General features: G+C 43.4%; 1 protein-coding gene across 2 annotated transcripts in view; it reads left to right on the forward strand.

The window, feature by feature from the left end:
• Window positions 1-16,827, forward strand: part of ERCC3 (ERCC excision repair 3, TFIIH core complex helicase subunit) — a 37,210-nt gene that overhangs the window by 7,854 nt on the left and 12,529 nt on the right. For both annotated transcript variants that reach the window (XM_027082549.1, XM_027082550.1), the window contains exons 9-10: window positions 3,754-3,938; window positions 6,957-7,159. In XM_027082549.1, coding sequence (XP_026938350.1) covers window positions 3,754-3,938; window positions 6,957-7,159 — 388 coding nt within the window. The remainder of the gene's footprint in view (window positions 1-3,753; window positions 3,939-6,956; window positions 7,160-16,827) is intronic.

Consider the following 16,827-nt stretch of genomic DNA (forward strand, 5'->3'; position numbering starts at 1 on the left):
TGGAGGAGAGCGGTCAAAGCTGAGGTCAGAGAGGCGTTGGAGCCAATCCTGTAGGACCTGAAGGAGGTCTTTGGCTTGCACTCTGGGTGAGAAGCCATTTGAGGGATTTGAGCTGGGGGTGACATTATCTGACTTCAAGTTATAAAAATATCACCCTGGCTGCTGTGCTGAGAAGAGACTGCAGGAAGCAAGGGTGGAGAGCAGCTAGGTAGGTTAGTTGGTGGAATCCCAACATGAGGCTTGGACCAGTAAGAATAAAGGTAAACTGATTCTGATTATGTTGTGAAGGTTAAGTGGGCTGGTTAGATGTGGTTCTGAAAGAAAGAGGAATCAAGGATGACTGTCAGCTTTTGGCCTGAGCCGTCAGAAGCGTGGAGTGGGTGTTGGGATGGGGAAGACTCTAGAAGGTGCAGGTTTGGAGAGAGAAGATCAGGAGTTAGGCTGTAGACATGTTAATTTGATTGCTGTTACAGTCAGGCAAAGGCAGAAATGTTAGAGAACGGGCAAAAGACATGAACAGATTTTCACTCAAGAGACTATACAGACGCCAGTAAGCATTTGAAAGACGTTCTGCAGCATTAGTCCCCAGGGAAATGCAGGTTAAAGCCACGAGGAGATGCCACTACAGACCTATTAGAGTGGCTAAAATAAAAAATATTGACAGTACCAAGTACTGACAAGAGTGCAGATCAGCTGGAACTGGCATACGTGGCCAGAGGAAGTGCAAAATGTACAGTCACTCTGGGGAGATTTGGCAGTTTATTAGAAAATTACCATAGAGACCCAGCAGTCCCACTCTGGGCATCTGTTCTAGAGAAATGAAAACCTAGGTTCACACAAAAACCTGTGCATGAATGTTTATAGAAGCAGCTCTGGTCGTAATCTCCGAAACCTAGAAAACAACGGAAATGACTGTCAGTGAGTGGCTGGATGGACAAGCTGGCCCCTCAACCGCTGGGACGCTCCGTGGAAAGGAGTCTCAGAGGCTTCGTGCTGAGTGAAATCAGCCAGTCCCAAGAGGTTACAGAGTGTGTGATGCCTTTGGTAGGACACTCTTGAAAAGACAAAACTGTAGTGACGGAGAACAGACAGGTGGGTGCCGGGGGGGGGCGGGGAGGGTATGACTGGACAGGGAGAGCACGAGGCAGCTTTTGGGGTCATGGATTGGTTCGTCTCCCGAGTATGATGGTGGTGGTGGCTACGCGAGTCTGCGCACGTATGAACATGTGTAGAACCACTCTCACCCACCCACCCTCAGAAGAAGTGCAGTTTACTGTGTGATGTTTAAAAACTAAACCAAGAGAAAAAAAAAACCTTTAAGGAGAGGATTGGTATTGGGTCTGACTGGATTGGGAATTGGTGATCTAGAGAAACATCTTTTATAAACGACTTTGGAATTGCTTTGTAGCAGTTTAGTTGAAGGCTGTGTTTGAAGCGTGGGGATGTTTGAGGCCTTCTGCCGGAGGATATATTTAGCATACGTTGGTGTTCCTCTTTAACTTGGGCCCCAGGTCTTAGAGGGTGGCAGCCAGGCTTGGGATTGGTTATCTGGTGATGAGGATATAGAGGTGTACCCCACACAGTTCACTAGGTGTGTCTGTCTCTCCTCTGGTTCATTGGAGCAGTTTGCCTCTGTTTAGGTAGAAGAGTGAAACCAAACTGCTCTAAAGGATTTTGCATTCAGGCCTTATAAGCCCTATGGCCATGCTCACTGGGCCAGAGAGCAGATGTTAAATAGGGAATTCTAGCAAATCAGAGTAAGATTCTGCCATAAACATTTATCACTTGGACTAGGTAGAATGGTAAATCTTTGAGATTTATACCAGAAGATAAAGATTGTTGTGTTCTTTTATAGATCTTCCAAAAGGAGGCCTATTAAGTCATTATATTAATAAGAAATTCTTATTACAGTACTTGCGTATATTAGGTGTTTCCTGCATGCAAGGCACTGTGCCACTTTCATTATATTAACAAGTATTTATTGAGAACCCATTAAGTACCAGGCACTCTGCTTGGCACCGGAGACAAAGTGGGAGAGACAGTCAGAGAATCACACAAATAAATGTCAAATGACAACCGCGACATAATGTCTGGTGAAACAAGCCGCACATGCAAAGTACGTACTGTGATTCCATTTACATGAACTTCAGACCGGAGGCAGACCTCCTCTCTGATGACTAAAGTTGGATCGGGGTTCCCTTGAGGGAGAGTGCTGGTGTTGACCAGAGGGGTCAGAGGCGAGACTTCTGGGTGCTGAGAACACTCCCATCATCTGGGTGGTTCCACAGGTATGTTCCTGTGTAAAAATTCATGGAGCCATGCACATCGTTGTATGTGAGTTCTTCCCCCGTGACAGCTGTTATGGCTGTGAGAGAACGTAGCAGTGGGACGTGACTCGTTTGCAGGGCCGATGCCTCGGGGAAGGCTTGTTTCTGGCTGCAGAGTGTCCAGGCAGGGTCCCCGCGTTGTGCTCCCCTCGGGTTGATGCAGTCCCCGGGCCGCCCCAATGCTGCCTCCCTGGAGCCCACAGTAGCTTGGGGTCTCCACTGCCTTGGCTGCCATGTCCTTCTGACGTGGGCAACCTGGTCTGGGGTCCTTGGCTGCCCTTTTTTGGAGCCGGCACAGTCCTTGGACATAAGCCTGACCCTGGTTTTTTGTTTGTTTGTTTTCCCCGGGTGTGTGCAAGCTGTGTTAGGCTTCAGTGTGTGAAACCGTGAGACCTGGGCACTTACTGGGGTTAGACAGCCCTTTGTTATTTTACTGTTCTTATGTTTTTGGTTTGTATTTTGGTGACGTCTGCCCTTCTTTCCCTCGGATTTTTAGGTCTATTTCTTTTTTTTTTTTTAATCCGGCCGTAACACGGTGGCTTGTGGATCTCAGTTCCCTGACCAGGGATTGAACCCCGGCCCTTGGCCGTGGAAGCATGGAGTCCTTACCACTGGACAGCCAGGGAATTCCCAGGTCTATTTCTGAAGTATCACTAACCTTGCCTTTAATTGGATATAAGATAAGCATGACTTCAACATTTTTACCTTTCTTCATAGTGTTAAGAATTTTTAAAAGGTGAGCCTGTGGAAACCCATAAATTGAGTTTTTAAAAATGAATATCTTGTACCCTTTTAGTGTTTATTTAATTTAATTTGATACCTCAGAAAGAATGATAACATTCAAGCGAAGGGAAGGCAAAGGACGTTGCTGGTTGACCAGAATGAATGTAATTGAAAGAGTGTAGAGAGGGATGTTTCCTAAGGTGGGAGAGGTGCCTGGGTTTCATCTCTCCCTTGTTTCTTCCTGGTTTCTGGGAGGGTGGTGAGAAGTGGAGCTCCTTTCATTCCTCTGGTCCTCCAGCTACCCCACCATCTTCCCGGTAACCGAGGTACAGGCCTCAGGGTGAACCAATTCCTTGCATGATTCAGAGCTCAGTGGCATTTTAAGTGTAGGTCATGTTTCAGATTGCCGTTTGTGCTCTTGATAGCCGAGCTGTTGTGAGGGGAGTGCTGGGGTTCCCTAGCTTAGGGCTTCCTCCAGGTCATCGCCCTCTCTTGTTCTCCTTTTCACCCTTCTTTTGGACAGGTCTAAAAGTGGAGATTAAGCAGTCGCACCTAATCATTCTTGTCTAGAGCCAGGTTCCTGTGAGCCAGAAGCCCGGAGGTCAGCCGTGCAGTGTCCCGGGCCAGTATTAGGTTGAGGCTGTCTTTGGTACTTGGAGCGTTTAAAAAAGTGACAGCGTGAATGCGCCGATTGTTTCCCCAGCCAAGATGTTCCGACGGGTGCTCACCATTGTGCAGGCCCACTGCAAACTGGGCTTGACCGCAACCCTCGTCCGGGAAGATGACAAAATTGTCGACTTAAATTTTCTGATTGGGCCCAAGCTCTATGAAGCCAACTGGATGGAGCTGCAGAACAACGGCTACATCGCCAAAGTCCAGTGCGCTGAGGTAGCTGTCCCCTTCCTGGCACGGTCCCTGGGGGAGGGAAATGGATCAGGTCGATTCCTCGTGGGCAGGTACACAGGTCAGGACCTGAGCAAAAGTGCTGCTGCCTCGTGCAGTACCCTCAGCCCCCGTGGGGTGGGCAGTCTCCCGCGATTTCACAGATGTGTGAAGCAGAATCACTTGTCCACGGGCACACAGGAAGTGGTCAGGTCAGGAGGCTAATCCAGGCTGGCTTGGCGTTTCATCCTCTTTGGGAGTGAGCACCTCAGGGTACTCCTGCCCACCCTCACCCCGGAGGGATTCTTGCTGGTCCTGCGTGGGCAACCCACAGGCCACCCCCAGTACCAAAGCCTGTTGGTTTTGATGCCCCCAGAAGGCACATGTGACCTTGATTATTTTATTTCTAAGAACCCATTTTCCCTATATTCTGTGATGAATACCTGCACAGGTATGTGTTTAAAATACATGTTCAAAGAAAGGTAAGTCTTCTCAGAAGGAACAGCAACAGAAATCCTTTCTGGCACCTTAAAATGACTGTCACTCAGTGGCTAGAGTAGGGTGGGCTGTGTCCTCAGAGGGCAGACATGGGCCTCTCGAGTGAAGGTGAGTGTGAGGAAGCTGTGCAGGTGGACTTGCTCTGTCGAGAAGCTTCCTTACCCTTTGGTTACATCTTCGTAATCAGCACCCACCTTACACAGCATTGTCAGAACTTTTGAGGCGCCTGTTCCTCTCTAGTTGCATCTCCCCTCCCCCTGCTAGGGTAACCGCTGTCTTGGAGCTTAGGTTTGTCATCTTGCTTTTTTATTATTTTACTTCCTATGTATAATTCCCAAAACGTTCATTGTTTAGCTTTGCCTTTTAAAAAATCTTTATGTATATGCAAATAGAATCAGGTTATATGTGTTCTTGTATGACTTCTGTCTTTTGCTTAGTATTTTTTTCTTTGCATAATGCATTATTTTTTTAATGATACATGTAGCTGTAGTTTATTAGTTTTAATTTCTCTGTAGTATTCCATTGGACAAATATACCACAATTTGATAGCTAATGGAGTATTACACAGAAGTAAAAATAAAATCTTTTCTAACGTCGAGAGATGTTTGGGTTGCTAAGTTGTTTTTTTCACAGCCTTGTCGAGGTGTAGTTTATGTTCCATAACATTCATCTGTTGTAAGAAAATAGTGTGATTTATAACTTTTGTGATTTTAGTAAATGTAAAGAGTTGTGCAGCTATGCCCCCAATCCAGTTTTAGAGAATCTCCCCCATCCTCAAAAGTTCCCTTGTGCCCATTAGCAAGGCCCTGCTTCTAGTCCCAACCCTAGGCAGACACTGTCTCTGAATTTGGAGCTGTTTTTTTGTTGTTATGACAGTATTGCTGCATGTATTTTTTGTACCTGTTTCCTGTGTCAGACGTTTTCTAAAGCAGTGTTCACACTGTGGACTGTGACCACGTAGTAGATGGTGACATCACTTCGGTGCGTCGTGATCAGGATAGAATAGAATCTACCAGAATGCATAATATGTATTAAAGGTATATATTGTTTCCTAAGACTGTGTTTGTGTGTGGGAATGTTTAGTTTATGACATAAACTGGTCCAAGTTTGAAGGCCACTGCTGTGGCAGGTGCACCTAGAAGTAGCATTGCTGGGTCAGGGGCTTTCCGGATGCTCACTTCACTAGTCATGTGGAAAACTCTGTTTCCCAAAGTGGTTGCACCAGTTAACACTCCCGTCCAGGGCGAGTGAGCTAGCTCCACATCTCCAGCACCTAATATGGAAATGTCTTCTTTTAATTTTTACAGACCTGATAAGTGTGAAATGGTATCTTTTTATGGTCTTAATTTGTGTTTTCCTGTTTACTGATGACGTTGAGTATCTTTTCATATGTTCATTGGCCACTTGTGTTTCATATTCTGGGAAATGCATGATTTTAAAGATTTTACTGTGAAAAAAGAATTGCTTTGGTTATGAAGAACTAGAAATTCTAAAGGGGTCATAATAGGGTATGTCCCGGAGAGAATCAGAAAAGGTCACGACAGCAAAACTCAGATTTGAGCTCAGCACAGAGTTTGACACATAACCAAGTCAGCTAATTCTGCAGTGGTGGCAGCATGAAGAAGTGGTCTGTAGCAATCACACAGAAGTGGCGCTGGTTGCAACCAAAAGCTCAGTCTGCCAGTGTAGGCTATGGCTTGTTCCAGTGCAAAGCTCCTGGAGGGTCTGTACACAGCCTTGAGACCTTTAGTCATGGCACTTCAGTGTACTTGCCCGAGCTTCCTTTAGTTTGTCAGCAGCCAAGCACAGGGCTTAGCAGAGAGGAGGCCCTCAGGAATGTTACTGTCATTATTTAGATGCTCAAATTGTCTCAGATGTGACCAGTGGGACTACATTCAAGCTAGTTTCTATGACCATTTGACATGTTCCCATCAGACTTTGAGCACTTCCTTGCTTTCTGGCACAGTAAGATATTTCCGGCTCATCTGGTACTTTCCCTGCCCTGGCCCGGGAATCAGCCATTTCACCATGGAGCCCTTTTAGCAGAGAATGTAATTTAAAAGCCAAGATCTGGGTGCTGGTGTGTTCATTACTCCTGGGATGTCATTGCTAGGCTAACCCAACAGACAGAGCTGGCAAGTGTGTGTGCAGTTCTCTGTAGCAGTGCTGTGTGTGGAGGTGTGATCTAAATGGGAGGGATTGTTTGCACCACTGGCTGGGAATCTGATTTTCTTCACTTGGAGCTGGTGTGAGAATAATTCCCTGGATATTGATGCATTTTAAAATCTCTGTTATTAACATGTGAGAGTATCCTGGTTCAACACTGGGTATTAGGTTTTGTTTTGTGGTGTGTGTGTGTGTGTGTGTGTGTGTGTGTGTGTGTGTGTGTGTGTTTACAATATTATTGAGATATAATTCACATACCATTGGTTGTGTCTTGATTTGTTTTAAAGCTAATTTGCTGAAGTTCCCAGTTGTATGATGCTTAAACTTGCATACTGACCCCTGATTCTTATTGTATCACAGGTTTGGTGCCCGATGTCTCCTGAGTTTTACCGGGAGTATGTGGCAATCAAAACCAAGAAACGAATCTTGCTGTACACCATGAACCCCAATAAATTCAGAGCTTGCCAGTTTCTGATCAAGTTTCATGAAAGGAGGAATGACAAGATTATTGTTTTTGCTGACAACGTGTTTGCTCTGAAGGAATATGCCATTCGACTGAACAAGTAAGAATTGGAAAGTTAGAGTAGCCTCCAAAGCCAGTTCAACTTCCCCGTGTGAGAGTGTAGAAGGTGCCTGTTTTCTTCTCGAAGCTCTCAGGAGCTTCTTAGTATCTAAAGGTCTAGTTCTGTGGTCCCAGGGACCAGGTGAGACAAAAGGGCAGGTGGTCAGAGTCATTGGTTAGAGTGCATGGGAACGGGGGCCTGGCCACTCTGAGCTGAGGGAGCGGGGGCTAGAGTTGTGATGATGTGGAGCTGGGCTCCAAAGGTGGGCACGGCTTGGCATCTGCAGTTTCAGGCTCAGTGGGTACTCTGGCCAGAGATGAGATCACACTGTATTTGGTCAGGGGCCAGGAAGGCAAGGTTTGGCCCAGCATCTAGAAAGAACTTCTTAGGAAACACCGACCAGGGTCCTCCTTAGCCTACAGCCCCACCCAGATATTGTGTTTAAAACCTGGCTGTTGAAAATTTCCTGCCAAGAAAGGAGAAAGAGGCCTGTGCTTCTGTGCACAGTGATGCAGGGCTTCAGGTGCTGTGAGTGGAGCAGAAGGCAAGGTCCCCTGAGAAGATAAGCCTTCATTCGTTATGTGGTGGGTAGGGATGCAGAGGGAAGGGTGGGTACAGAACAGTTGCTCTTCACAAACTGTGATTTAATCACCACATGAGGTCATTGTACTATTCTCATTTTACAGATGAGAAAACTGAGACACAGAAGGATTAAGTTGCTGAAATTTCTAAAATCATACCTTTTTTTAAAAAGCATTTTTATTGGAGTATAATTGCTTTACACTGGTGTGTTAGTTTCTGCTGTATAAAAAAGTGAATCAGATATACATATACGTATATTCCCATATCTCCTACCTCTTGCATCTCCCTCCCACCCTCCCAATCCCACCCCTCTAGGTGGTCACAAAGCACCGAGCTGATCTCCCTGTGCTATGTGGCTGCTTCCCACTAGCTATCTATTTTACATTTCGTAGTGTATATATGTCCATGACGAGCTCTCACTTCGTCCCAGGTTACCCTTCCTCACTCCGTGTCCTCAGTCCATTCTCTACATCTGCGTCTTTATTCCTGTCCTCCCCCTAGGTTCTTCAGAACCATTTTTTTTAGATAACATATATATGTGTTAGCATACGGTATTTGTTTTTCTCTTTCTGACTTACTTCACTCTGTATGACAGATTCTAGGTCCATCCACCTCACTACAAATAACTCAATTTCGTTTCTTTTTATGGCTGAGTAATATTCCATTGTATATATGTGCCATATCTTCTTTATCCATTCATCTGTCGATGGACACTTAGGTTGCTTCCATGTCCTGGCTATTGTAAGTAGAGCTGCAATGAACATCATGGTGCATGACTCTTTTTGACTTATGTTTTTCTTAGGGTATATGCCCAGTAGTGGGATTGCTGGGTGGTATGGTAGTTCTATTTTTAGTTTTTTAAGGAACCTCCATAATGTTCTCCATAGTGGCTGTATCAATTTACATTCCCATCAATAGTGCAAGAGGGTTCCCTTTTCTCCACACCCTCTCCAGCATTTATTGTTTGTAGAGTTTTTGATGATGGCCATTCTGACTGGTGTGAGATGATACCTCATTGTACTTTTGATTTGCATTTCTCTAATGATTAGTGATGTTGAGCATCCTTTCATGTGTTTGTTGGCAATCTGTATATCTTCTTTGGAGAAATGTCTATTTAGGTCTTCTGCCCATTTTTGGATTGGGTTGTTTGATTTTCTGATATTGAGCTGCATGAGCTGCTTGTAAATTTTGGAGCTTAATCCTTTGTCAGTTGCTTCATTTGCAAATATTTTCTCCCATTCTGAGGGTTGACTTTTCATCTTGTTTATATTTTCCTTTGTTGTGCAAAAGTTTTTAAGTTTCATTGGCTCCCATTTGTTTATTTTTGTTTTTATTTCCATTTCTCTAGGAGTTGGGTCAAAAAATATCTTGCTGTGATTTAGGTCATAGAGTGTTCTAGCTATGTTTTCCTCTAAGAGTTTTATAGTGTCTGGCCTTACATTTAGGTCTTTAATCCTAAATGTGACTTTATTTTTGTATATGGTGTTAGGGAGTGTTCTAATTTCATTCTTTTAAATGTAGCTGTCCAGTTTTCCCAGCATCACTTATTGAAGAGATTGTCCTTTCTCCATTGTATATTCTTGCCTTCTTTATCAGAGGTAAGGTGACCATATGTGCCTGGGTTTATCTCTGGGCTTTCTGTCCTGTTCCATTGATCTCATTTTCTGTTTTTTGTGCCAGTACCATACTGTCTTGATTACTGTAGCTTTGTAGTATAGTCTGAAGTCAGGGGGTCTCATTCCTCCAGGTCTGTTTTTCTTTCTCAAGATTGCTTTGGGTATTCGGGGTCTTTTGTGTTTCCATACAAATTGTGCAATTTTTTGTTCTAGTTCTGTAAAAAATGCCGTTGGTAGTTTGATAGGCATTGTATTGAATCTGTAGATTGTTTTGGGTAGTATAGTCATTATCACAGTGTTGATTCTTCCAAACCAAGAACATGGTGTATCTCTCTGTCTGTTTGTATCATCTTTAATTTCTTTCATCAGTGTCTTATAGTTTCCTGCATACAGGTCTTTTGTCTCCTTAGGTAGGTTTATTCTTAGGTATTTTATTCTTTTTGTTGCAATGGTAAATGGGAGTGTTTTCTTAATTTCTCTTACAGATTTTTCATCATTAGTGTATAGGAATGCCAGAGATTTCTGTGCATTAATTTTGAACCCTGCTACTTTACCAAATTCACTGATTAGCTCTAGTAGTTTTCTGGTAGCATCTTTAGGATTCTCTATGTATAGGATCATGTCATCTGCAAACAGTGACAGCTTTACTTCTTCTTTTCTGCCTTGGATTCTTTTTATTTCTTTTTCTTTTCTGATTGCTGTGGCTAAAACTTCCAGAACTATGTTGAATAATAGAGGTGTGAGTGGACAACCTTGTCTTCCTCCTGATCTTAGAGGAAATGGTTTCCGTTTTTCACCATTGAAAAGGATGTTGGCTTTGGGTTTGTCATATATGGCCTTTATTATGTTGAGGTAAGTTCCCTATATGGCCTGCTTTCTGGGGGGTTTTTATCATAAATGGGTGTTGAATTTTGTCAAAATTTTTTTCTGCATCTATTGAGATGATCAAATGGTTTTTATCCTTCAGTTTGTGATATGGTGTATCACATTGATTGATTTGCAGATATTGAAGAATCCTTGCATTCCTGGGATAAATCCCACTTGATCATAGTGTATGATCCTTTTAGTTTGTTGTTGGATTCTGTTTGCTAGTATTTTGTTGAGGATTTTTGCATCTATGTTCATCAGTGATATTGGCCTGTAGTTTTCTTTCTTTGTGGCATCTTTGTCTGGTTTTGGTATCAGGGTGATGGTGGCCCTGTAGAATGAGTTTGGGAGTATTCCTCTCTCTGCTATATTTTGAAAGAGATTGAGAAGGATAGGTGTTAGCTCTTCTCTAAATGTTTGATAAATTCGCCTGTGAAGCCATCTGGTCCTGGGCTTTTGTTTGTTGGAAGATTTTTAATCACAGTTTCAATTTCAGTACTTGTGATTGGTCTGTTCATATTTTCTATTTCTTCCTGATTCAGTCTTGGCAGGTTGTGCATTTCTAAGAATTTGTCCACCTCTTCCAGGTTGTCCATTTTATTGGCATAGAGTTGCTTGTAGTAAAATCTCATGATCTTTTGTATTTCTGCAGTGTCAGTTGTTACTTCTCCTTTTTCATTTCTAATTCTATTGATTTGAGTCTTCTGCCTTTTTTTCTTGATGAGTCTGGCTAATGGTTTATCAATTTCGTTTATCTTCTTGAAGAACCAGTTTTTAGTTTTATTGATCTTTTCTGTTGTTTCCTTCATTTCTTTTTCATTTATTTATGGTCTGATCTTTATGATTTTTTTTTTCTTCTGCTACCTTTGGGGTTTTATTGTTCTTCTTTATCTAATTGCTTTAGGTGCAAGGTTAGGTTGGTTTTTTGAGATGTTTCCTGTTTCTTAAGGTAGGATTGTATTGCTATAAACTTCCCTCTTAGAACTGCTTTTGCTGCATCCCATAGGTTTGGGGTCATTGTGTTCCCATTGTCATTTGTTTCTAGATATTTTTTGCTTTCCTCTTTGATTTCTTCAGTGATCTCTTGGTTATTAAGTAGTGTATTGTTTAGCCTCCATGTGTTTGTATTTTTTACAGATCTTTTCCTGTAATTGATATCTAATCTCATAGTGTTGTGGTCGGAAAAGATACTTGATACAATTTCAATTTTCTTAAATTTACCAAGGCTTGATTTGTGACCCAGGATATGATCTATCCTGGAGAATGTTGCATGAGCACTTGAGAAAAATGTGTATTCTGTTGTTTTTGGATGGAATGTCTTATAAATATCAATTAAGTCCATCTTGTTTAATGTATCATTTAAAGCTTGTGTTTCCTTATTTATTTTCATTTTGGATGATCTGTCCATTGGTGAAAGTGGGGTGTTAAAGTCCCCAATATGAATGTGTTACTGTCAATTTCCCCTTTTATGGCTGTTAGTATTTGCCTTAGGTATTGAGGTGCTCCTATGTTGGGTGCATAAATATTTACAGTTGTTATATCTTCTTCTTGGATCGATCCCTTGATCATTATGTAGTGTCCTTCTTTGTCTCTTGTAATAGTCTTTATTTTAAAGTCTATTTTGTCTGATGTGAGAATTGCTACTCTAGCTTTCTTTTGATTTCCATTTTCATGGAATATCTTTTTCCATCCCCTCACTTTCAGTCTGTATGTGTCCCTAAGTCTGAAGTGGTTCTCTTGTAGACAGCATATATATGGGTCTTGTTTTTGTATCCATTCAGCCAGTCTGTGTCTTTTGGTGGGAGCATTTAATCCATTTACATTTATTGATATGTATGTTCCTATTACCATTTTCTTAATTGTTTTTGGTTTGTTATCGTAGGTCTATTCCTTCTCTTCTGTTTCCTGCCTAGAAAAGTTCCTTTAGCATTTGTTGTAAAGCTGGTTTGGTGGTGCTGAATTCTCTTAGCTTTTGCTTGTCTTTAAAGGTTTTAATTTCTCCTTCGAATCTGAATGAGATCCTTGCTGGGTAGAGTATTCTTGGTGGTAGTTTTTTCCCTTTCATCACTTTCAATATGTCCTGCCACTCCCTTCTGGCTTGCAGAGTTTCTGCTGAAAGATCAGCTGTTAACCTTATGGGGATTCCTTTCTATGTTATTTTTTGTTTTTCCCTTGCTGCTTTTAATATTTTTTCTTTGTATTTAATTTTTGATAGTTTGATTAATATGTGTCTTGGCGTATTTCTTCTTGGATTTATCCTTTATGGGACTCTCTGTGCTTCCTGGACTTGAATGACTGTTTGCTTTCCCATGTTAGGGAATTTTTCAACTATAATCTATTCAAATATTTTCTCAGTCCCTTTCTTTTTCTCTTCCTCTTCTGGGACCCCTATAATTTGAATGTTGGTGCGTTTAATGTTGTCCCAGAGGTCTCTGAGACTGTCCTCAATTCTTTCCATTCTTTGTTCTGCTCTGCGATAGTTATTTCCACTATTTTATCTTCCAGGTCACTTCTGTTCTTCTGCCTCAGTTATTCTGCTATTGATTCCTTGTAGAGAATTTTTAATTTCATTTATTGTGTTTTTCATCATTGTTTGTTTGCTCTTTAGTTCTTCTAAGTCCTTCTTAAACGTTTCTTGTATTTTCTCCATTCTATTTCCAAGATTTTGGATCATCTTTACTATCATTATTCTGAATTCTTTTTCAGGTAGACTGCCTATTTCCTCTTTATTTGTTTGGTCTGGTGGGTTTTTACCTTGCTCCTTCATCTGCTGTGTGTTTTTCTGTCTTCTCATTTTGCTTTTATCTTACTGTGTTTGGGGTCTCCTTTTCACAGGCTGCAGGTTTGTAGTTCTTGTTGCTTATGGTGTCTGCCCCCAGTGGCTAAGGTTGGTTCTGTGGGTTGTGTAGGCTTCCTGGTGGAGGGGACTGGTGCCAGTGTTCTGGTGGATGAGGCTGGATCTTGCCTTTCTGGTGGGCAGGTCCACGTCTGGTGGTGTGTTTTGGGGTGTCTGTGGCCTTATGATTTTAGGCAGCCCCTCTGTGAATGGGTGGAGTTGTGTTCCTGTCTTGCTAGTTGTTTGGCATAGGGTGTCCAGCTCTGTAGCTTGCTGGTTGTTGAGTGGAGCTGGGTCTTAGCGTTGAGATGGAGATCTCTGGCAGAGCTTTCGCTGTTTGATATTACATGGAGTCGGGAGGTCTCTGGTGGTTCAGTGTCCTGAACTTGGCTCTCCCACCTCAGAGGCACAGGCCTGACACCAGGCCGAGCACCAAGACTCTGTCAGCCACACAGCTCATAAGAAAAGGGAGAAAAAAAGAAAGAAAAAAAGAAAAGAAAGTTATTAAAAAATAAAAAATATGGGGCTTCCCTGGTGGCACAGTGTTTGGGAATCTGCCTTCCGATGCAGGGGACGCGGGTTCGTGCCCCGGTCTAGGAGGATCCCACATGCCGTGGAGTGGCTGGGCCCGTGAGCCATGGCTGCTGAGCCTGAGCGTCCGGAGCCTGTGCTCCACAACGGGAGAGGCCACAACAGTGAGAGGCCCGCATACTGCAAAAAATAAAAAAATAAAAAATATTGTTAAAAATTAAAAAAAGTTAGAGTAATAAAAAAGGAAGAAAGAAAGAAGAGAGCAACCAAACCAAAAAACGAATCCACCAATGGTAACAAATGCTAAAAACTATTAAAAAAAAAACAAACTGACAGAGAGAACCCCAGGAAATATGGTAAAAGTAAAGCTATACAGAAAATCACACAAAGTCCACCTCCTCAATTTTGGGATGATTCGTTGTCTATTCGGTTATTTCCCAGATGCAGGGTACATAAAGTTGATTGTGGAGATTTAATCTGCTGCTCCTGAGGCTGCTGGGAGAGATTTCCCTTTCTCTTCTTTGTTGGCACAGCTCCCGGGGTTCAGCTTTGGATTTGGCCCCGCCTCTGCATGTAGGTCGCCTGAGGGCGTCTGTTTTTCCGCTCAGACAGGGTGGGGTTAAAGGAGCAGCTGATTAGGGGACTCTGGCTCACTCAGGCCGGGGGGAGGGAGGGGTACGGACGTGGGGCGAGCGTGCGGCGGCAGAGGCTGACATGACGTTACACCAGCCTGAGGCGTGCCGTGCGTTCTCCCTGGGAAGTTGTCACTGGATCACGGGACCCTGGCAGTGGCAGGCTGCACAGTCTCCTGGGAGGGTGTGGACAGTGACCTGTGCTTGCACACAGGCTTCTTGGTGGCTGCAGCAGCCTTAGCGTTTCATGCCCGTCTCTGGTTGTCCACAGTGATAGCTGTGGCTCACACCCATCTCTGGAGCTTGTTTACACGGTTCTCTGAATCCCCTCTCCTTGTGCACCCCGAAACAGTGGTCTCTTGCTTCTTAGGCAGTTCCAGAATTTTTCCTGGACTCCCTTCTGGCTAGCTGTGGTACAGTAGCCCCCTTCAGGCTGTGTTCACGCAGCCAACCCCAGTCCTTTCACTGGGGTCTGACCTCTGAAGCCCGAGCCTCAGCTCGCAGCCCCGCCCACCCCGGCGGGTGAGCAGACAAGCCTCTCAGGCTGGTGAGTGCCGGTTGGCACTGATCCTCTGTGCGGGAATCTCTGCTTTGCCATCTGCACCCCTGTTGCTGCGCTGTCCTCTGTGGCTCCGAAACCTGCCCCCCGCCCACCCCCGTCTCCATCAGTGAAGGGGCTTCCTAGTGAGTGGAAACTTTTCCTCCTTCACAGCTCCCTCCCACTGGTGCAGGTCCTGTCCTTATTCTTTTGTTTCTGTTTTTTCTTTTGCCCTACCCGGGTACATGAGGAGTTTCTTGCCTTTGGGGAAGTCTGAGGTCTTCTGCCAGCATTCAGTAGGTGCTCTGTAGGAGTTGTTCCACATGTAGATGTATTTCTGATGTATTTGTGGGGAGGAAGGTGATCTCCACGTCTCACTCCTCCGCCATCTTGAAGGTTTCGGTCCCTACCTTTTATTAATGTAGGAAAGATTTTACTTTTTATCAAAGTAACAGACTTACAAAAACTAGCAGTTCCTCGCACCTGTCTTCCTACTCACAATTCCTCTTCCCCAGAGATAGCCCCTTCCAGCTCTCTCCTCTATTTACCTTCGTATCTCTAAGTAATAATTTATACAGTAATTTCTCGATTATTGTAGAAATTGCTCATTAATTTCCTGCCATGGGAGTTGTGGATTTAGCTGTCTTACACATGCCGCTCCATCCCCTCCCCCCACCCCATCCTCCCAGTGTATTTGGGATTAAGTTAGTGTTCAATGTTACATTATTTTGGCTGTGTAAGTGTTGTTCAAGCCAAGGCAGATAGTGTACCATTCTTACATTTTCCTTTGTGTTAACATGTGTTTTTCCTGAAGTTAATAATTGCCTTGTCATTACTTTCGCTTGGTTTTCTATATAATTACTAATTAGTCCTTTTCAGACTCTTCATGCAGTCATAAACTCCTTCTCAGAAGGGTCAGATCCATCAGGTAGTCTCTCAATTTCTTTTCACTTTCTTTCCCTGGTGGATCCCTTCCAGTACTTCATCCTCCACCAGCCTCAACCAGCACTTTATCCTCCTACTCTGCATTGGTCTGCTTGCTCTCTAGGATTAGAGATGCTGCCTAACTGTTGTCTTTAGAGATGCTGCCTAACTGTCCCTCTGACATGATCCTGTGAACTCCTTGTGCCTCTTCCCTGTGTTGGAGCCCCTGTTGCCGAATCTCAAGTGTCCTCTTTCTTGGTCACCCGTTTTGATGGAGTGTATCGTTCAGTAGATTTCTGAGAGAAGGTACGTCGAGGAAAAGTTTTTAAGAATTCGCTTGGAGATGTCATTATTCAGTCTCACACTTGATCAGTAGTTTGGCTGGGCCTCAGAATGTCAAAGGCAGGGCCCTTTTCTTGGGGCTTCCAATGCAGCTGCTTGCAAGTCTGATGATGTGTTCTGGTGGTCCTGTGTTCCTTCTCTCAGGAATTTAGAATCTGTTTTTTCATTTTGGAAATTTCAAAACAATATGACTAGTGTGATCTTTTTTTCTTTCATTATGATAGACACTCAGTAGACCCTCTCAGTCTGGAAACACGTGGCCTTCAATTCCGAGAATTTCTTTCTGTTTTTTCTTTGTTACTCATCTTCTCCGTTTTTTCTTTTCTCTCTTTTTTGAATTCCTGCTGGTCAGATGTTAGATCTTCTGGACAGCTTCTCCAATTTTCTTCTCTTTTTTCTCCCTTTCTTTTTGGCTGTGCTGCATGGCTTGCGGGATTGGGATTGAACCCGGGCCATGGCAGTGAAAGCACCAAGTCCCAGCTGCTGGACTTCCAGTGAACTCCCATTTTCTCCCATTTTTTATCCCTTTTTTCTTCCAACCCTATTGAAGCTTTTGTTAATTTCCGAGAGTTCTTTATCGCCAGCTGTTCTGTTTCTTGAGTGAGTACAGTGTCTTATCTGAGGCTGTTACAGCTTTTGAAGCTTTCTTCTGTTGCCTACACTGTCTCTCTTTTCTTCAGGTGTTTTGATTGTTTCAGCTCTATCTTTAGAGATCTTCTTCTGATTTTTGGTAGTCTTTGGCTCTAGTTTCTTATTTAACTGTCAGTCGCTAAAAAGCTGATCGGCCTTTGTGTATAGCT

Source organism: Aethalodelphis obliquidens, unplaced genomic scaffold (genome assembly GCF_003676395.1).
Source record: "Aethalodelphis obliquidens isolate GAN/ISIS:26980383/991018 unplaced genomic scaffold, ASM367639v1 scaffold47, whole genome shotgun sequence".
Lineage (NCBI taxonomy): Eukaryota > Metazoa > Chordata > Mammalia > Artiodactyla > Delphinidae > Aethalodelphis > Aethalodelphis obliquidens.